The sequence below is a fragment of the Neocloeon triangulifer genome, unplaced genomic scaffold (assembly GCF_031216515.1).
Source record: "Neocloeon triangulifer isolate White Clay Creek 2 clone unplaced genomic scaffold, ASM3121651v1 ptg000009l, whole genome shotgun sequence".
NCBI classification, from domain to species: domain Eukaryota; kingdom Metazoa; phylum Arthropoda; class Insecta; order Ephemeroptera; family Baetidae; genus Neocloeon; species Neocloeon triangulifer.
In genome coordinates, this window is record NW_026775551.1 from 2946502 (window position 1) to 2968134 (window position 21633).

General features: G+C 38.2%; 2 protein-coding genes across 3 annotated transcripts in view; one reads left to right on the plus strand and one right to left on the minus strand.

Moving 5' to 3' along the window:
- Positions 1-173: 173 nt before the first annotated feature.
- Positions 174-21633, plus strand: part of LOC132195274 (neurobeachin-like protein 1) — an 87491-nt gene continuing 66031 nt past the window's right edge. The window contains exons 1-36 of one of the 2 annotated variants that reach the window (XM_059617172.1): positions 174-380; positions 652-846; positions 1015-1164; positions 1226-1424; positions 1479-1567; positions 2018-2104; positions 2415-2564; positions 2617-2794; positions 2851-3029; positions 3085-3168; positions 3227-3355; positions 3409-3518; positions 3574-3760; positions 3815-3914; positions 3972-4098; positions 4148-4312; positions 4367-4454; positions 4509-5018; positions 5077-5302; positions 5359-5492; positions 5553-5712; positions 5772-6067; positions 6123-6281; positions 6334-6520; positions 6573-6715; positions 6770-7004; positions 7061-7167; positions 7222-7370; positions 7422-7568; positions 7630-7756; positions 7811-8059; positions 8355-8448; positions 8504-8662; positions 8720-8907; positions 18011-18160; positions 19877-20034. In XM_059617172.1, coding sequence (XP_059473155.1) covers positions 330-380; positions 652-846; positions 1015-1164; positions 1226-1424; positions 1479-1567; positions 2018-2104; positions 2415-2564; positions 2617-2794; positions 2851-3029; positions 3085-3168; positions 3227-3355; positions 3409-3518; positions 3574-3760; positions 3815-3914; positions 3972-4098; positions 4148-4312; positions 4367-4454; positions 4509-5018; positions 5077-5302; positions 5359-5492; positions 5553-5712; positions 5772-6067; positions 6123-6281; positions 6334-6520; positions 6573-6715; positions 6770-7004; positions 7061-7167; positions 7222-7370; positions 7422-7568; positions 7630-7756; positions 7811-8059; positions 8355-8448; positions 8504-8662; positions 8720-8907; positions 18011-18160; positions 19877-20034 — 5846 coding nt within the window. In that variant the 5' untranslated portion in view covers positions 174-329. The remainder of the gene's footprint in view (positions 381-651; positions 847-1014; positions 1165-1225; positions 1425-1478; positions 1568-2017; positions 2105-2414; positions 2565-2616; positions 2795-2850; positions 3030-3084; positions 3169-3226; positions 3356-3408; positions 3519-3573; positions 3761-3814; positions 3915-3971; positions 4099-4147; positions 4313-4366; positions 4455-4508; positions 5019-5076; positions 5303-5358; positions 5493-5552; positions 5713-5771; positions 6068-6122; positions 6282-6333; positions 6521-6572; positions 6716-6769; positions 7005-7060; positions 7168-7221; positions 7371-7421; positions 7569-7629; positions 7757-7810; positions 8060-8354; positions 8449-8503; positions 8663-8719; positions 8908-18010; positions 18161-19876; positions 20035-21633) is intronic. The other variant, XM_059617174.1, reaches the window with a different exon arrangement.
- On the minus strand, positions 8944-12912 carry LOC132195276 (uncharacterized). Its single transcript, XM_059617175.1, has 3 exons — positions 12715-12912; positions 10282-11159; positions 8944-9519 (listed from the first exon to the last, which is right to left on the minus strand). The coding sequence occupies exons 1-3, from the start codon at positions 12730-12732 to the stop codon at positions 9204-9206; spliced, it is 1212 nt and encodes a 403-aa protein (XP_059473158.1). The 5' UTR covers positions 12733-12912; the 3' UTR covers positions 8944-9203.

Sequence of the window (21633 nt, forward strand, 5' to 3'; positions counted from 1 at the left end):
TTCCCTCAAAAAATATTTTGCATTATTATTCCGATAATGAATAAAAATTTTGCAGTTTTCACTCGACTGGGATCGCAAAAATCATTCAGTTTCGCGCTCTTCGACGTCAAAATATGAGGCCAGGAGCTGGCGCTGTACCCAAGTGTCACCTGACGGCGAATCGGCGAATTAAAAAGGTAAACTAAAGGGGGTGTCTTCTTCTTTTCATTCAATCTTGTCAAACTGATAAGATGTCATTCTGCTCGGGAAGAGTGTGTGCGAAATGACGAAAATTAGTTGACAACGCCGGGAAATATACGATCGTCTTTTCCGCGGGAAGTTGCCTGACAATGGAGGCGAAGCAGGATTTGTACCAGCTCTGGCTGCACTATTCGTCCAAGGTGCGAATTCGCAAATTTGCGTGGCCCACCTTCGCGCCCAAAATTACTGCCCAAATAATTTTGTTTTCTCCCCACAATTCCCCTATTTAGACAATATTCTTGTTAAATTTGAGGACCTTTTAAGGTTGAAAATCTATAATCCCATTCTTTTGTTTACCCTGATCAATATTTTATTGACATTCAAATTAAGACCGTCTCAGGTCAAGTTCATAATTATGTATTCAATTATTTCAATTCAAATCGTGGTTTTCTCATTATATGTTTATTTCAGAACGACGAGAAAAGTTTCCGCGACTTCGTGTCGGCTTTCGTGAGCACCTGGGAGGACCAGCTTGGCCTTGAGTGGGTTCATTTTCCGACTGTCGGAGAGGCCAAGAGTGATGAAGGGCCGCACCTGTCAAAGCTCTCGGAGGACTTGCTGCCGGCAATCGGCAAATTCCTTATCAGCCCTCTGCATAGTAGTAAAGTAAGCAAAAATCATGTTTCCAAGAAAAATTTTACCTAAAAATCACTAAAAATATAATTTTGTTTGAATAACCAAATTCATGAGTTCTTGAAACGTAAAAATTAAATAGGATTGAGGAAGGAGATTGTCAATAATTAGCCTGAATTTATATTTCCTCAACATTTCCAGAAATTGATCACATGCTCCAGCATTTTGGAAACCGAGGAGTTGATTCGCTGTTTGATCGTTTTGTGTCGAAACTTTGATAACATTCCGTTTATCGCATCCTGTGATTTTATCGGGCTACTTGTCGGTTTTGCCGCTGCTGCCATTCATCAGGTAAATATTTAAGAAAAAAAATTATGTCATTTTTATTTATTTGAAATGAAAAAATTTACAGCTCTCGGAAGGAAACATAATCGAGGATCAGTATCCAACGGTTGCCCCAAATTTTGTGGTCCAATTATGTCACCTTCTTGAATGCTTGTACGATCCGTACTTCACCTGGAGAAATTTCCTTTCCGAGCGGCCGTGGCCAAAAGAAAAATTGCCATTCCAGCCTGCGTTGCTGCATGTTGAAGTTGTGCCATTTTTATACGGTTTTTTTGCAAATGATTTTGACGAATTAAAATTTTAACTTGTTGAAATTTCAGACTGCTTTGAAGTGAAAATCGATCAGATTGCGCCGCACTTGTGTTCGGAACTTCTCCACGTATTGGGAGCAATTGCGTCAGGCGCTCAAGTGAGTGTTATGTCTGTTGCATAGATTGCAGACGTCTTGTAAAAACGTGTGACCACCCGACATTACTCTCATAAGTCGAGTGTCATGTAAATAATACACTTTGGGACTTGCATGTGTGCATGCCACAGGCTTCTTCCTCTGCCTAATCCAATTAACCGACGCGTTTGTGTCTCTTTTAAGTAATATCTCTTTTAACATGGAATGGGTATCTAAACAGATTGTCCCAACAAGGAATATTTACTAATATTTTTATTTTAAAAGTGTACACAAATTTTTTTTTTTTTAAATGACGCCTGCCTCTTTATTTTTATTTTTATATTAATTTGCATCTCAAATAATGACATATCAAATCCCATCATCTATAAATAGCAATTTTAAACAAATTATTATTATAATTTTCAAATCTTGGTGTGGCAATAGTAGTTGGAGGTGTATGAATGTGGTTTACAGAATGTGGTGAGGTGGCTTGATGCAACGGCAGATAGGAGAGAAGATGATAACATGCAAATGCTTTCTGTGGGTTCAAAGGACTACGGGGTGAGTTTTCGTGCCTAATAACTAATTTTTTTCTTATTAAATCATATTTTATTATTTGTCTTCTTTAAAACATTAAATTAAATTAAGTACTTTAATTCTGTTAATCCTGTAACCACTATCTTTGTTGCTACTATATTTAGATTGCTTCCTTTTTGATTATATTACACATCAAAATCCTCTGATTTTTTTCACCTTTTCCATCCTCTAAAATTAATTGTTTACTTTATTTTGAAGACAGAATTTGCAAAAACAAAATAACATACTGATTTGTTCCCAAAACCTTAATTTATGCATATAATTGGATTTCCAGCATAATGGCTTAAGAGCGATATGCCCAGCAACTGTGAACGTTGTGATAGATTCAATAGTCAAGCCTGGGCTCAGAGACGAGACTAAATTTACTGCGGTTAACTGCTTCATTGCCATGGTGCACACCCTGCTGAAATCACCACCCGATCAGGTTTGTCTTTTAACTTCCTTATATTTTAAATTTACTTACATTTAAACTTCAGAGACAAATCGAGGTTGGGACAATGTTGGTTCAGTATAGAGAGGCAATTAGAGACGTTGCTGAGCTTGAATGGGCTGTTCCAAAGTCGGATCCGTCAACTCCAGTGCAGGATTTTCACCCGACTGCATCAACCCCCATTATTTTAGAATCACCCAGCTCTCCAGATTCAAGCCAATCATGTAGAATGTTTTCTAAGTTTTTAATTAAATAATTATTTTTGTCATATCATTTTCAGTCGATTCTCAAGTTTTTTTGCCGAATCCTAGTGAAAAGTCATTGGTTTGTGGGCTAGTCAAGTCTTTGAGGAGGATTTTTGCTGTGGACGATGACAATACTAGTGCGTCTAATGCCGAAGTTCTGATGGACGTGCGGATACCTGATTCGCTTTTTGACCTTCTCTACAGAGTTGAAGGAGTATGAGAACATTTTATGTGAATGCAAATTTTACTTTTACCAATTTATTTTTTAGAGAGGAGACATGGAGAAGCAGGAGGTCTCGATGGAGTGCGTGAAAATGTTGTCATTAATTTTGGGATCATCTAAAAGATGCAAAGTATGCATTCTGTGAGAAAAATAATTAATTTTGGTTTACAAACAAAATTAAATTTTAGGAAAAAATGCATGCTGACGGAGGATATCGTCGACTGTTCTCAGCTCTTCATGCCCAAGGTCGCCCTTCGAGAGGATTGCTTCAAGCTCTTCTTGCAATGAGCTCTGCTCCGACAGGAGATCAATTAAATGTAAATACTGTTATTACATTGTAGATACATAAAATTTATAATTTTTGCTTCAGGATGTGGAACCCATCTTGTTTTTGGTTCATTGGCTCCCAGATATTGCTAGATGTGATCAATTTTGGCTCACTGTGGCTGTTCATCATATTTGTACTTCAACAATCCAAAGGTCAGTTTATTGAACAACAACAAAATCCATATATTTGACCTCATTATTCATACAGCAAATCTTTGGCTTGCGAGGGAAAAGTTTTAGCAACATTGGGCAACTCCGTGGCCCAACATGCTAAACTTGACCAAGAGGCTGCATTTGAGCTCATTAGAATTTTGGAGAGTTTAGCGTCCGTCTCCATTTCGTCTGTAGAATTAAAACAGTTTTTAATGTTACTCAGGGAAGATGTAGAAGATAAGGTATGTGTTTAAGGATGAAGATCAAATAATTATATATTAATAATTTTTGGTTAGTTTCCATATCATGTTCAACTCCTCCATGCCATATCGTCTGTAGCAAGAAGGGACGATCCAGTCGAGTGCCATGCATATTTTGATATTGAAACTGACTCAGGTCTGTAGCAATGCATATTTTAAAAATAAATAATTGTGAATATTTTGTTTTCTTTAGACGGCATTGTAGTGCCTCCAGTCAAACGTTGGCCTGGAACAGGCTACGGATTCAGTTTCCATGCATGGGTCCAACTAATCAACAATGAATACGAATTTCAGGAAGGAACAAGAAGGCAGCTTTTTAAGTATGTTGAATGTTCTGATTTTTTCCCTTTTTTATTGTAAAATTTTCAGTGTGATGACTAGTTCTGGAAATGGATTAGAGATGTTTTTCCTCCCAAACGGACAGTTGGCAATTGCAATCCTTAACAAAAAAGAATTTTTAGTAGCCACTGTCCCAGACCACAGAATTCAAGATGGTTTTTGGCACTGCGTTGATATCTGTCATATGGCTGCGAGGTATAATAAATTTAATTAAGTAAAAAGTTTCCGAGTAACTCTGTTTATCACTAGGCGTCCTTTCGGCCAAAATCAGTTATCAGTTTACATAGATGGTCACCAAAGGTTAACAGCAGCTTTAAAATTCCCCACAACTTTGGACGTAATAAATATTTTGTAGTTTGTAATCTATGATTTCATTTTTTTTTAAATCTAGGAATTCACATCTTCTTTTATCGGATGCCCTCTGAAAAAATCATCAAAGGGCACCAAAGAAGTACCTGAAACGAAAGCAGGAAGTGCTGTTTTAGGCGCTGTTGGAAGTTTTTTGCCCTCCATTGTGACCCAAGTGCCGAACTACTTCACTCTACCATTAAGGTCATCTTCCAGTTCCCACCCACAGGACCCAAATGTTAAAAGTTACCCCGTTGGAATGGAAGACAGAATATTTGGACCTGCAATTCCCCTTGGGGGCCACATCGCACTTGCCGCACTTTTTCACGAGGCACTCAGTTACCAGCAAGTGCGCACTCTGTACGAAGCAGGACCCACCTGCAGACCCCTGTTCTGTGTTGAGGAAGGCATGGAGCAGGCGGACATCACTTCAAGGCTTGTGCTCTGCTACAGCGCCTCGGCATTCCACCAGGGAAGGTGCTTAGATCTTTCTCCTTCTGGAAAATATGAGGCTAGGACTAATGCCTCACTAAGGAAGACTGAAAGCATCAAGGTTTGTTAATTTAATATTGATGGGACATTGATTTTTTTTATTCAAATTTAATTTTTAGTCGGCAATCAATGGTATTGGGGGCACCCACGTTTTATTGCCAATTTTGGAAATGGCGACTGCAAGTGCCGGATTCGAGTCAAGCAGTGGCCACCCTGGAGAACTTGCAGCTCCCTTGATGCAACGAAGGCCATCAACTCCAGCAGCAGCAAGGAAAGCTGCTGATTCGTGCAATACACCGGAAGAGTTGGATGATTGGGAAGTGTTACCCTCAAGCTCTTATTCTGGTGCTTATTTACAAATAATTTATTATGAAAAATAATTTTAATGATAATTATTCCAGATTGGAAACTAGAGCAGAATCCTGTTAGTGGCTTCCTTAGTTTATTAAAGAATATTCTGACCAGGAGTCCCTCGAACCAAGAAAATTTCATGAAGAACAATGGCATAGGTATAATTGGAGACATGTTGACCAAGGTAAATTTCCAAGGATAAGAATTTTTGAAGAAATTTTCTGATAATTTTTCTTAAAATTAGGTCCGACCCAAGCTACTCGACGTAAATGTGTTGATGGCAGTCCAATTGATGATAGAGATGGCAAGAGACACACCTAATCAGCAGTTGTTGAAAGCTCTGCATCATCACATTTTATTTAATTTCAATATCTGGGCTCGAAGCCAGTTTCACATTAGAATTGGTTAGTGCACCAATTTTGGATTAATTTTGTTTTATGACAAAATTTTTATATTTTAATAGGGCACATCCAGTACATTTGCACGGTTGTGAAGGAAGACCGTCGTTTCTACAGAAGAAGATATGGTGTGCAATTTGTTCTAGACACGATTAATCAATATCATGGATCATCAATGACGAATTCTTCACACGAGAATGGGCCTGACATGTTCATGGAAGGGGCACCTACCCCTGAAGATGCAAAGACCCTGAGAGGGGCACTTTTATCTTTGATAAAATACTATTTGTTGAAAGACGTGAATGTGAAAGAAGTGAATGCGATCCTTGGTTTCCTGTCCACCGCAAAGGAGGAGACTTTGGTGAGCAGTTTGTGATTTCAGGTAATTTTTCATAAACTAATGCACATCTCTGTAGGTGACAGAAGTACTTGATATGTTGATTTCGCACTTGGAGAGTGCCACTTGCAAGGATCAACTTTTGCTACTCATGTATGAGCCTCATGCAGCAGAAACCCTTTATTGCCTCATGCTTGCAAAACATTTTACACATGAGTTGAAACACAAAGTTTTAAAGGTATATTTATTATATTGATCATGTACCCTCATTTAATTTACCCTATGTGCAGCTCTTTTATGTGCTGCTGCGTTCCGAGCGAGTTTACGAACGTCACAAGATGAGATTACGATTGCAAGACAATTCAAGCACCACGTTGTCGCACGTGGGGCTGTACCCAGGTCTACTGTCTTCCATTGACCAATCGGATTATACTATGGAGTTTACAGTAATGTTGTTGGATCAAATTTTATTGACAGGTATTTTTACAAGTTTGTGCATAAAATCAGTTGTGACAATGCTGTTGCACAGATACCTCCAGCAGTTATGCAGGGGCCCTTGCCTTACTCTACGCCTTATCGTCAGCGCCGATTGAAATCAAATTGGAGGCTGCAAGGAAAATCCTCACCACTACGTTCATGAGACCAAATGCTGCCTCACAGTTTGCTAAACAAGTATAATGTGTTATTATTATTACTGGATTTTATTTAAGATCTTTTTGATCGTAGGTTGGCTGGCAAGAGTGTATATCCCGACTCTTGGTGAAGAAGCCTATTGTGGGCCAACCAAAACAGCAAGATTCCATCGCTTCCATTGATCTGCAAGACCTCCCTGATCTAATGTCATTCGACGAGGAGAACCTTGAGCTCATAGCAATGGAGCGGCCCTCATCTCCTTCGAGTGTTTCTAGAATTTCGTCTACTGTTTCTGATGCTGCAAGCGCAATTGAATCTGAAATCAAAGGTTTGGATCAATTGCTCCGTTGTTTTTATTTCAAATTCTGAATTCTGATTTTTCAGAGGTTGCTGATGTTGTTGCAGGGAACATTCATTATGCGGCCGACAACATTTCGTCAGTTGTTACATCTGCTTATTCAGTCTTCCGTCAAAAAACCTATGAAGTTCAAGTATTTATGAAAACTGAGTGTGTCCATTTTTGCTAATTGTTGATTTAAATAAAGGATCGCTTAGAAGAGTTTGGTGGAGCAACCAGATCACGTTTATTAAGAGGCAGCCTCTCTTCTCTTGACATGGACACACCAAGTCCTAGAACTCCTGCTTCAAATTTGCTATCAACCACAGACTTGGACTCATTGAGCTTAAGCAACAAGTAACTGCATTGAATTTTCATTTCAATCAGCGTTTATAATTATCTGAACAGGTCAATTTCCTGCAGCAGCAGTAACGAGGACTTGACTTCACCTCGTCCCGACTCGGTAGCCACTGATGGTATAAGCCTAGACAGGGAAGATGGTGTGACACCATCACCAGCTCAATCCGAGGACCAGCTGCTAAATCAAGCACTTGAGTAATTATTTACATTATTATTATTATTATTATTATTTGTAATTGCAAATTTATAATATCAGGCAATGGAAGGCACTTGATGCTGGAAAGCTCGGAGACAGAGAAGAAGAGTTGTGTTATTTGGTTGTGAATATTTTGTTTACTGTCATGTGGCGTGGAGTGGAAGGTGCTTCGAAGGAGGCTTGGAAGGTAACTTAATCTTGATATTTTATTTTGGCTTTAATTTTTGATATTTGATTTAAGGAACGAGGCCAAGTCTTGGCTTGTATTAATCTACTTGGACTAAATAACGAGCTCTACGCTTCACACCTAGAACTTAAACGCCGCCTGCTTGAAATGGCATTGCAGGCTTCTGTGTCTGACCTGAAGGACGAAGGTGTTGCTGGACCTCTTGCTAGTCATGCAGAAAACGGCGCCCAGTTGCTGCGATGGGCGTATGATCTGGTTGTTTTAGACATGCACGGCGACCCCTCGAAGAAATGCTCTTGCAAGGTAAACATGAAAATAACTCATTTTGTGCCCATTAAGCTGCAATGTATTAATTTTGCATTTTCTCTTGCTGCATACTCTTCAGAAATTCAATGCAGTAAGTCACTGACATCCTAAATTCTACTGCACCTCTTTTTTATGATGTTTTAGCACTTTAATTTTTTTTTGTGTCCATCATTTAATAGTTTTTTATGGTATTCGTTTAAAGTTTTAGATTCAATATATGTGTAGCAGCTGAAATGTGGTACAAATTTGGCCCATTGAGTGAAGAACAGATTTCATTTGAATTTATTTATAGTTGCTAGATGGAGTGCTCGGCCTGGTTGATGCTTTACTTGTGTTCCAAGATGCACCTGCAGAAGAGTGGACAGAAATGGCCAAGCTTTCGTTTGGTAATATTTTGATGCTCGTGGTCTTATGATAAACAAATTTATTTTAAAATTTAAGGAATCCTACTGAGTTGTGCTGGTTTTGAAGACATAGAACTTGTAGCCATGGCCACAGCTAAGTTGCATGCGTTGATTCAAACAAGACACATGTCTGATCCTGAGGAGGCTGCCTATTTGCTCTGCTACCTGGACACCATTGTTCAGAATAGTCTCAAAGGTAATTTATCAAGCCAATTTTTACATCAATAAAATTTATCAAATTTAAATATGTTAGGCACTCAACCAGAACATTATTCTTTTGTTCTACCTGTGATGAAAGCCTTATTGGCTCGGATTTCACCAACTCTGGCTTTATCTTCAAGACTTCCAACTCTGCCTGATACGCAAGCCGGACCAGCTTTCTTCGAACGGTTTCAGGCGTATGCTCAAACGCCCGAATGGAGAGCGCTGATTGATGAAAAGGTAGGAAATGCATCTTTGCAAGTAACACACAATCTTAAAACTGCATTATTTTTATTTTTTTCTAATAAATTAAACGCGCAACAATTATTTTAAACGTACCGGTGGATGCTTCGCCTACCGTTCAAGTCTTTCGTCAATATTATGAGAAGATCAAAACTCTGCCAAACACCTGAAATAGCTTATTTAGTACAAAAAAACTCTTCAGACTGCCGCATCCCAATATCTAGTCCATCACTATTTCAGTCGTAGAGTCACACTTTCAAAACATGGTCCATTTATTTTTATTTTCCTGTGGCTTATTTTGAGTCTGATGGCTGCCACCCCTCGTAATCGGTGTCCACAGTCTCGATGTCGTCGTAAGAGTCGTCCCTCTCTTCAGGCTCATCCTTCACCTCGTAGTGCTTGGCTGGAGTCCTGTACCTTGACTTGCTTCTGTCTCTCTTCTGCTGCTTAGTGGCGGAGTAGGTTTCGGCTTGCTTTGTAAGATCAGGGGCAAACGTTTCCTGAAGGAAGTGATCGTAGTTTTGGTAACTTGTGGCGGCAGTCTCTGATTGCGAGCTCGCAGCTGGGAACTTCACGTTGGAATTTGAGTACGGCTTTGAACTTGTAGCTCTGTAAAAAACAAAGAAGTTTTAATTTTTTGTAGATTTTAGTAATTATTTGAACGGCGGAAATTTTTTTTTCTGTACAAAAGATGGCGGATTCGGTATAGAATTATAAAAAATAAAAAAATTAACAATTCTCAACTATTTATAGCTTCAAATTACGTTTATTGAAGTTTGGCACTCCATATTCAATTTAACTTATTCTTTTGCCAAAACTTTTCATCTTTGGTGATAGACTCTAATGATCAGTATGATTATTTGTTGAAAATGATTTAAATTCGATCCACTGCTGAGCAACGGATGGAAAATGTTTCAAAACTTTTTGATTCTAGCTATTTTGTAACCATGGATCAAATTTTTTTGTTACACATAAAGAATATAATCAATTATTTTATGTGAGTGCAACATATTTTTTTTTATGTTGTCTATAAAATTTAAATAAATGTTATTAGCAGACTTTGGTGGAACATTATGATTTACACAGCTCAATTTTTTTTACTAAATTTACTAAATCATTATTGATACCTTTTCATGATACCTCAGCTCTAAAATTAATATATTGAATTACTATTAATGATAGTTCACTTTACGAAGAATTAAAATGGTTGATTGAGAATATTAATTTTTTACTCATGGTCAACTTTTGTTGCAAGAAAAATTATTCCAGATTATTTAAAATGTGTCATAATCATTTCAAAATTAGCTTAATTGATTCTCGTGAAAACTTGTATTGCTTCTTCATGTAGTTTTAGGGAAAAACTGCACTTACTGCGTGGCTTTGGAGGCATCCTGTCTCTGCGGCCTCCTCCTCTTGGGGCTGCTGGAAACGGTGTCGGTAGTGATGGACGGATAATGCACACCGGACGTTTCGGTGTGGTGTTGCGTCTCTTGTCCAGGCTGGACGTTGATGGTCTTGTAGTTGGACGAGAAAGAAGGTCCTGGGAACTTGATGTTCACCTCAGGGTCCAGGATGGACGGGTGCGCAGGTCGGGACGCAGGGTTGGTCTTTCCGTACTTGATGGAGGCGCCGACGTGATGGGTGCTCTGGATTTCCTCGCTACTTTCGCCGCTCTCCTCGCTGCTTCCGTAATGGTTGTACGGCTTGGCGATGGACGGAGAGCCGTAGGTGATGGTCGGCACCTTGACGCCGGGCTTGTAGCTCAGGGTGGGTGTACCTTTTGAAGAGGTCTGCTTGGGATTGACAAAAGTGGCCACCGTCTCTCTAGGGTATTCCTCAAACGGCATCTTGCTCGGTCTCACAGGCTTGCTGGGATAGCCAGGGTGTTTTGCGTAGTAAGGGTACTTGCTAGGGGATCCGTAGGGCCGCGAGTTGTAGAAACTCTTCTTCGGGGGACCGACAGAGTACGGTCTGGACTGAGGGGGTGGAGGGTACTTGTAAACGGGCGAGAATTTCGAGTAGTGCCCCATCAGGCTTGGGTTGATGTGTTTCTTGGGCCGAGTGACCATCATGTTGCGCATGGGCCGCTTCGAGTAGGGTGGTCCGGGAATGTAGGCCGGGTCTCTTCTTGACACGATGGAGTGCCGGTTGTGCAAAGGTGGAGGTCCGCGTCTCATAGGACGTGACGGGCGAGGCTGTGGTCCATAACAGTGGACTGTGGCGACGGCCACGATGAGTAGAATGAGTGCCTGAAAATTAAAGATTAATTTTAAGATCAATTTATTCTAATTATTCTACTTCTTAAGACATATTTTTTCTCCTCGGTATAAGTAAAAGTTATCTTTCAATCGCTTTCAATCAAGTCTTATGTTTTGAAGATTTAACTCATTCGATTAAACAAACTAATAGTTTTCACAGAAAAGTGGCCATTTCTTCACAATTTTAATATTCTACATAAGTTTGGATAATATTTTTTTTCAAAAGAAATTTTAACTTGGATTCAGAGAATGAGCGAGAAAACAAATGCTCTGAAAACGAATTAAAATGTCCAAATTTCACCTTTTTTATTCTTTTTCCGAGCATTGGTTTTCTTGCTCATTGTCAGTTTCTGAATGCACGTTAAAATTTCTTTTGAAAAATTAAAACGGAATAAGTCAATAAAGATCAATAATAATAATAAACAACGCAAACACAACACAACTCTACACTAAAAAAATTACAAAAAAACCCCATTCACACTAAACAAATTAACACAATTTTTGTTTGCTTACTCTACGTTTTTATTTGTTCTGTTAACTTGAGAACATTTTTTTTTGTGGGACATCATGTAATTTGTCCCACATTATAGGATAATTCCGCGTTTAGCTCTCGGCCGAGCGTGTTTGCATTTCGCATTCTCACAGTCAATTTAATTTAACCACGTTAAAGAGCCGTCTCATGCGCGTTATATACAGTTACGATGTTTTTCGATGAAAAGCGGGATACGCCGAGATGCATCTTTTTAGTTCAGCAGCTGCAGCAGCCGTTATATTAAAAAAGTAATGCCACATTGTGGTTTACACGCTTCCTTATTATCGGTTGTTCGATTGAAAGTCTGACCACCAAAATCCTACTTTCTCAATTGATTGTGTGCGCCCGATTCTATTGTCACCGCAATTTCCACTCCTCACGACGCAAAAAGACAAAAGCGATCTGCTTAAAAGACAAAAGACATTATCGCAGATGGCCGATCTAGAGTGGAAGGTGTTAATCCGAGTGAGAGGAGAGTGACTTTTTTATTTTCTTTTTACTTTTGTCCGCGCGGTAATAAAAGGTAAGAGGCGCTCTTGAGTAAAAACTAGGCTAATTGCAGCGTCTCCAAAACGATACTCAAAACAAATTAGATCGCTTCAGTGCTCACGTGCACTTATACAGATGAAATTATGTGCCACTTGTTTCCACTTTGGCGCCTTAAACGCACCGAAAGTGGATTGTCAACTTTGAGATAGCAGCACGAGACTCGAAGATGACAAAAAACTGACATGTCAGAAAACATGAATTGCTTATGATGTCAAACAAAACTTTATAAATGATTTATTTTTTGCACCGATTAATATAATGAAGTGTATAATTTTTTTTTAAATAATATCTGAGCATGAAATTAATTAAAAAGCCCTTAAAAAATCTGCTAAATTTTTAGTTTTTTCATTCATCTTTTTTTAATTTAATAATATTACGTAAAGTTAATTTGTTTTTAATTTTTGAACCATTGAAAATAGAGTGCGTAGTAAAAATATTTTTAAATTAAGAAAATTTTAAACTCACCCTGATTGAAAACTTCATTTTTAATTGGCAGTATCGAATCCCAGAGGAGACAATAGAAATAATTTTCTGTTGTTATCCGCCTGTCTTCCTCAAAGGGTTGGAAATGGGCTGCTCGGCGTAATCACAAAATGCAAGAGGAGCACACTCAGCGTGGTGTGTCCTGCGCACCATCCACAAGCACAATCAAAGTGAGGGTCAGGGCCGCACTCGCTTTTATAGCGGCGCGCGGAGATGCTCCCACAGCGTGGCGACTGGCCCACTTCCGAGCGCCGATCTCTCTCTCACTCACTCCCGAGAAGATGCACACCGCGTGTGGTATGACGGCGCTACCTTAAGGGTACGCACGCCCAAGAATGCAAAAGCAGGAAACAATAATTCGCCTGAGCAGCCCCAGGGTCCGAATTCCTTTCCTTGTCGGACCCTGTCGGACAATTTGCTCTTTCACTTTTATATCTGCAAAAAAAGTCGCCGGCCAAAGTTTGAGAGGAAAGTGTCGTTGTCACGAATTGGTTCTTTTATATAGTTTAACCCTTTTTATACCCACGTCGTGCGTCTGATCGGTCGCAACTCATTCGGAACCGGTGCATGCCTGAGTTGAGGATGAAAGCAGCAATAAATCACGTGCTTTTTCACGGGAATTATACACATTGCCTGAGTGCCCTGACGTCGCACGGAATCCGTTCTGACCATTACACTTTCTTCTTCTCTCATCCAGACAATGCTGGAAAAAGAAGCGCATCACGAGTTAATTGCACACTTTTTATCCGTCGTCAAAGTGTTTTGTTTTCTCGATTTGCTGCCGCAGAGGTGATTTGCTGATTTCTCTTTCTGAAAATAATCCTCTATAGTGAACGGTATTTTGCTTCGTTCAAAATATTAATTGAGCAATTTCGCTGACACCTTGTGCTCAGCAAAAGCATGTCAAATCCGTAATTGTAGGCTTTTATTTCGTTTTCGTTTTCATCTTTCAAAGTGAATAGTCGGCAAAAGTAACAACTGTTGACGTTGATTGCAGCGACTAAAATTGAAAATCTTATTATTTTATGCTGTGAATTCAAAATTGCTGTTTAAAATTAATGAATTTTAATGTTTATATATATATATTGCATGCAATATTATTTACAAATTTAGTTTATTAATTGGCATATGGGCGATCCTCTCTGCCCAAATACATCATTTATGTTTTCAAAATAACAAATAATTGATAATTTGCAAACACGAATGGAAGATAAAAACAATTATTCATGCTTTTCACTACTATATTTTTTTTAGTGAAATGTGAAGAAAAAATTGCAATTTTAAAACATTTTAAGAAGAGTCTTTAGAAATAAACGGCCCGATTGATTTCTTGTAATTTTTCTATACATTAGCATTGGGTTTTAGATTTCAATTCCAACTAGACTATAGTATTGGGAGAACTGAATTTTTGAAATTTAACATTTTTTTATGGGAATTTCCTATTTAAATATTTTTTTCTCTTAAAATTGGCCCGACCAAGATTGATAAAAATTTCACCAAATCAAATTAATATCACCAAAATTAAGATAGAAAAATAAAATCAATAGGTTATTCGACATACAAAATTCATGTTCTTACGGGAAAAATTTTGAAAGATTTATTTACATTGAAGATATCATCAGCTCCTCCTTAAATACCTTACACATAAAAGTCATAAAATGATATTTGTGGTCTTTTTCTTGCTCATGCTTTACTAATAGTCATAATTATGATGTCCATTTTAATGGTCCTGTGAAAATTTCAAGTAATTTTAAATTAGCAGAGTTTGTGGGTAGACTCGATTGCAAATAAAATAAAATCAATCCCAGCATATTAGTTTGTTTAGTTAAATTGTGTAATTGAAAAAGTCGTTCTTAATAGAAACTCGTCATTATCCTTTAATCTCCTGCATTAAGATTGTCCTAGTTTTGTCTATTTCTCTTTTCCACGTTATTACAGTTCCCACAGGTAATTACAAGAATTTTCTAAAATGGTGCGTCCTTGAGAAGCCCGAGGTACTAAATCTGAGATCAAAATCAACTTCCGCTGACAATGAGTCCTTTTTCGTCTCGTGACAAATGTGGCTTTTGTACTGTGCGTATTATAATCTCGACGCACAAGCTTGTTTATTGGGTTATCTCGCGAGACGTGCACGCACGCGGCAGACGTTAATTTCGTTCGTAACAACACTTAATGTTGCTCATGTTGGAACAAGAAGATTATTATACAGCTCACTTTATTATCCATGTCCGCAAAGTGAGGGAGAAAACTGAAAACCAGAAGCTGGTTTGTAAAAGCAAGCCGCGATTTTTCGATATACATTCACTTCGCTTGAACTGTGTGCATGGGTTAATTTGCATCCAATGAATAGGCGTTCAGTGCAATAAAAACACGCACAGTGGAATGCCGAGGCGATTAAAAAATTATATCTCGTCGTGAAACGGACCCGTTACATTTCGTCCGATTTCCCGCTCGCTGCTAACTGCTCTGTGATTGTGCCGCGTAAATAATAATAATTCAATTTATGCAGCTCAGGCGCCTATTGAATCCCGTAATTGTCGCGTAATCGCTCAAAATTACACAGCAGGCCGACTCGTGCCCCAGAAATACACTTTTGATTTCGCCGCAGCGCGTCCGAAATCGAGCAAAACACGATTAAAATAATATAATAATTATGGATCCGATTGCAAAATTATCGACCGTTAAATTGTTTTTATTTCTTTGTTCCTCTTTTCGTCTCCGCGTGTGTTATTTTCCTTCACTTTCCAACTGCAGCGAGCACAAAAAAACGCGAGCGACCGCACAAGGGAATAGAGAGTCTCAATTAACGAGAGACGCACTTTGCCGTCTTCTAATTATCAACGCTCCACTCGGGTGGCTTTGCTGATGATGATTCTACACGTTATACTCTAGTAAGCGGCCCAACCAATGTTCTATCTGGTGCAGTTGAACGCGCGCAGCCAGCACTTTTCTAATTTTCACCCTCGAAATTTTGCCTCTTCCGGCCTATGTGTGAACTCGCAATATCTGTGCAAACCATCTGCCGAGAAAATTGCTTTGCTTTTTGATTCGATTACTCCAGTTTACTTTTGTGTTGGTTTATCAGACGTTTAGTTTAATTTCGCTGGGTTTAAAAGAGAAAGTCATATATCTTGATGGTGAATTTATTTACACCTGCGAAATGATATTTCACGCTTGCTTGATAACAGATGACAAAGAACACCTTTTTTCATTTAATTAATTATCTTTAATTGTACACATTTTTATTTATACTCTTTAATTTTTTATTAAAGTACACGATACACTCAAGTTAATATTGTTGAGTTGATTCAAGTTTAAATTTTGTAGATAAGAAATTTCACATTCCACTGTTTTCGAGTCTTTATATATCCCACCTAATTTTACTTTGGCGCCTTCAGTGGATTGTTCATAAGGTTCAGATGAGGTCAAATCGTGCAGATTTCTAGCTAATGTAAAAATGGTCAAACCCAGCCTGGAGGGAATTAAATTATGAAAATAATATTTTCACTGTTATTAATTATTTGATAACAGCAAAACACTCAGAAATTTGCCTTGTACAAAACTCCACACGCACATCAATGCAATATTAATTTTTAATCTAGGGCGTGCGTGATTTATTGAGCCGCGCTCTCAAGAATCTTTGGGAACCGAAACCCACCTCTGAGCCACCGTGTGTATTCGGCCACTTTTATTGCCCCGAACTGACTTGTGCTTTGAGTGAGACCTAGATTTTTAATTAAATCGGTTGTTTGCAATTGTTGGCGCGTGCAATAAATTTAGTGTTTTATTGGGACCTAAAGCCTGCACTCGGAATATGGAAAATTTTAATAAATGAAAGCTGAATTATTCATAAATCAATTCGCAATCATGCCTGTGTGGGCCTGAACGAGAGCTTTATTTCTTCACTTTTGCATAGATAGTCATCAGCGACTCTTGTTTTCATTTCTAATGCGATAAAAATCTGCAGTAGCCGCTTTCGGATTTTGGACTTTGGGCCAAAAAAAAAACCGGCCACCCAATGCGCGGCAGGAGTGATTTTTCTTCTCATGTCACGTTCAATTTTGAAGACTAGCAAATTATTTTCCAGAGAACAAAATGAAAAGCACAAAACGCAGTCTCATCGACTCGGTGCAGCGGCACACTTACTTAAACACTCTCCGAGCCGCTAATCCCGCTGCATTCCATGTGTTTGGGATGATTAGTCAGCTCGGATGTTTTTCCTCTGTGGGTCATACTGCACCTAGGTCAGGAACCGCCGGTCACTCGGAGCAGGTGGCTCCTTTTCAATGTGTTTGCTCTCACAGAGTGTGTTACCTACTTCTTAATCGTATGGAAATCGACTCAAATATTGACACCCATGCATGAAACAAGAGAGGTGCGCATCATCTCTGCTGGGGAAAAGAGAAATTCTCGTTTCTGGAAGGATTGATTATTCTCTCGGCCGGCGTTTTTGTTTTCTATACAGAAGTGTTATTGCACCTGCATTTTTGAATCGCATCAAACTAATTATGCTGTCATAAAAGACCGTGATGAATCTCGATTTCGGGACTCAAAATCTATTAAAAACTTTCTTCTTCCAGAAGATGCTTCTTTAATTCGAAAATCATTATTTTGAATTGTATCACAGGGAATTAAATTCGTTGAATTTTCTGGCAAATGAAAGCTTTCCTATTTTTGTTTGAATTTTTAACCTAATAAAATGCAGCGTAGCGTTTGGAAACGCTTTATTTTATCTTTCCTCAACGTGGGCTCAGACTGTTAATTTCAATAATAAAAGAAAATATTTAAAGGAAAAAATACAGAAACAAAATTTGAAAAAAATTACCTGATACAACCATTTCAAAATTCAAATTGTGAATACATTTAAATTTTGCATAGCCATTCTTCACCCTTAATGTTCATTTTTGTTCTCCAGTTGAAAATGATGTAAACGCATTATTAGGTTTGCGGTAAAAAATGAAACAACTGATTATATTTGGTGACTTTGGTGGACTTAATTAATAGATAAGTTTGCCTGGTTTACCTTTATTGCGATTAATTTTTCTCATCAGAGTTGATTGAATGTTGGATACAAGGTAATTTTTATATTAAATTTTGAAATTAAAAAAAAATCAATTTAGGAAAATTCAAATTTTTATTTCTCAATAATTTTGAGGATTTCGACTTGGTTAGTTTTTGGTATTAATAAATCGGTAATTAATTGTCCATTCGTCTATTCAAATTTACAATTCTATGAGAAAAAAATTGTTTAATGTATTCTTCTTGATTTGAATTTCAGTTGAAGCCTCTTTACCGCAGTTACCAGTCAGCCCTGCTTGGCGAATTCAGCGACGCAATGAATATCTTCTGGGCCGAGTGCTACGAAGGATCGAAAATGGCTTTGCAAAAGAGGGCTCGCGAGTTGGCCGACTCGCGGCTCCGTTTCCAGGTAATATGCTATTAATTTTTCCATCGATCAAATTGATCATTCCACTTGAGAGACGTCGTAAGCAAACAGCGGTAATTCGATTCGAGCAGAAAACCATTATCCGTATTTGCTCTAATCACTTTCTGCCTCTTTGGACTCGTTTCTCCGAGATGGCCTGCGTCACGCTCAAGAGATGAATCCGGGTGCCACATCACCATTAAACTCAATTTTCTTCCCTGTCGCACTTCTTGTCAAGGTCGAACCGGAATAATTAAGTTTACACCGCTGGTCCGGTTTCAGCCGAGTGAAATTTTTCGCGCACCGATTTAATATTTCCATTGGTGGCCGACAATGGACGCGATTCACAACGGTAACGGCCCAACGAAAGCGCGTGTCCGTACTTCGGTTTTGATGATAATTTGAGCGAAATTTTCTCATGGCTCGGAAGACCAAATTGAATGGATTGTCGGTCGGTCAACCCACTGAAGGCGATGAGAATTTTTATGAGTAAACCTTGGGCATCGTGTGAATTCGTAATTATGATCACGAAATAAAAGTGAGCGGACCTCAATTTCTGCTGCACTTGACGAGACCGAAGTTTCTCAAGTGGAAAGTGCATCATCTAAAAATATGATTTTACTCGCGGCTTATTTTTTTCTGAGCAACTATTTTTACGACTTAATGGCAAACAAAAATCTTAAAAGGCCTCGAGTCTTGGATGAATGTTTAAGAATGCAAATTTTCAAATTGAATAAGCTGTAAAATCTCATTCGGAGCCACGGCCATTCATAATTGACCACCCGTTGTATATTATTTACAACACTTCTGATGGGCAGTAAAAAACAACACAAGGTATGCAAGCTATTTGGTTCAATCTTGGACGCCTCGAGGACGTATCTAGGCCACGCAAACCAATGGAGAAAGTATTTAGGAATCAATGTAGATGGCGATACCGTGTTTACTTTGCCGTGCTTTTTATTGAGGTGATTTTTATATTGGAAATAAATAAATGTCCAAAAGATCAATTGTTTTTTAAAATATCAAAGAGCATAATGTGATATAAATTTTACTCATAGAAAGTGGTTTATAAAACTTTATGAAAAATGTAACCAATGTACAGGTGCAGTTTGATGATGAAAGAAATTAAAGTTTGCATATTTGGGAAATTTCTAAAAGGGAAATCAGTTGCTAAATTTGATCCAAGGACATCCGAAATATAAAATGAGAAAGTTTAATAATTGAAATCACTGCGAGCGCTTTTCAACCTACGCATACTAATATAATGTATCCTCTAGTTTTGCTTATTGCATTTTTTTATAACAAATCAGTGTGAAACAATAATAAATTTTTAAATATATTTTAATTCATAATTAACAATTTCATTATTGATTTTTGTTTAAACTTCATAACATATTCTTAATTTGTTACTGTGAGTGCGAGTTTTTGCAATTTTTTAGGTACATTTGTGTTGTGTTTGCACTGTTAAGTGTAATCCAATTTCCGTTTTAATTTTTCAAAAGAAATTTAACGTGGATTCAGAAACTGAGCGATAAAACCAATGCTCGGAAAACGAATTAAAATTAAAAATTGAAATTTGGAAATTGTAATTCGTTTTCTGAGCAGTGGTTTTTTCCACGTTAAATTTGTTTTGAAAAATTCTTGGTATATGTTTCTAGTCTGAAGCCTACATTTTAAATTAATTTTTTTTTATTCATTAATTTAAAATTTTGCTTTCAGACTTTGATTGCAAGCGCGTTCAAATCTCGGCAGAACGAAGAAAATGCGAGGCTGGCCAGTGTTCAGAGCCAAAAGCGCTCAGAACTGGCCCTGGTCCGGAAAAACTGGCGACAGACCAAGCGGTTCCTGAACAGCACCCGCGGCGCTTGGCAGACTCGGTGAGTGTTACCCTTTGCTTATCTCGGATGCTTTCGTACGATTCGGGTTTATCAGCGTCCGGAATTTAAATGGCAAAAGAAGGTTTGCATTTGATTGAGCGAAAGGCCAGTCGCTTAGAAGTATACAATGAGACTGAAAGTAGAAAAATATTGCAGCATCACGGCTGCTTCCATTTGAGGATGATTTTTTTATACATATCCCCCGTTAGTAATGAGAGCTGCAACGAAACCGGTTAAAAAGTATCATCTTCAAGCTGAGTCAGTATCGAGAGCATCTTTGCTTGTGCGGGTGTAACGAGAGCCCCTGCGTCTCTTATTCCAATTTGCTGCACCAATTATACCAATCTTAGGATCGTGGCTGGAAATCACCTCGAATTTAAAGTAAGTGCCAAAATTGTTCCGTTTAAGACTTTAATTATCTGCGTTTATAAATATTAGGCCTAAAGCAATTACTTAGAACTCACAAAGGCAAGGCGTCGTTTTTTTGAAAAACAATAGCGTTAATCAGGGTCAGGGGCAAATAGGGTCCCCTCCACGAGTCGCCGGTCCACATTAGATCACTTTTTACATCACATCAACAGGTTCTTGCGCAACCGAGCAGCATTTGGAATAAGAAGAGAAAAACTTTCACTGATCCGCATACAAACACACACTCGGGTTCTATTATTATGGTAATTGTTCGTGGCGCAGCTCCATCTGCATCAAATTTATTAGCAGCCGTCGTCTTTGGTTACGAGCGACGCACACAGACCACCTTTCAACCCAACTAACGAGCCCAACACGGAAATCGAACAATTATCCGGCGTGGAACTTTTAATTAAAAGCGCGTGCAAGACTCTGCCAATTTATCAGCACGTCGCGTTTTGAAATTACGTTTATCGCCGAACTGGTTCCTCCGCGTTGTTTTACATGCGACGAGAGTGGGCAGAAATGCTGTAATTAATTTAATTGTACGTAAGAGAGTGCAGCAGTAAAATACATATTTTACCTTACTAGGGCACGCACACGAAGCGTTTTAAGTGAGGTTGTGCAAACTCCGCAGCTGCTCTCTTGGTCGGCAGATCGTAATCTTTTCTAGATCAAATTCTATCTGCTTCTGCTTGTCATCATTTTTGAGAATTATTTCTCTTGACACGAGAAAATGGACAATCTATTACGACTTTGGATAGGTCGGTTTAGATTTGCATTTTGTCGACAGCCTGAAAGTAATTTTTCAGACATTTATTATCTCTTTATAAAGCCATAAATGACTGTCATTTAGTTGTAATAGGAATTATTATTTTTAAATTTACATAAAAAATTTCACTTGATGTTTAAAATACTCCACAAATTGATCCATCAACATTTTTGAGATTGAAATTTTCATCTTTATTATTTGTAGCATAAAAATCTGAGGAAATTTTAACAACTGAATTAATTAATGTAATATAAAAAATAAAAAATCAATAAGTAAATAAAATTTTTTCGAAGAAATTGACACTCGAGGAGATGATCATGGAAGCGATTAAGAACTCGGGCTTTTTCTTTGTTGTAAAAAATTGTTTTTATTCACAAACAAATGGCTCTACCAGTTTTGGTCACAGTCTGCGGCCCTATTCC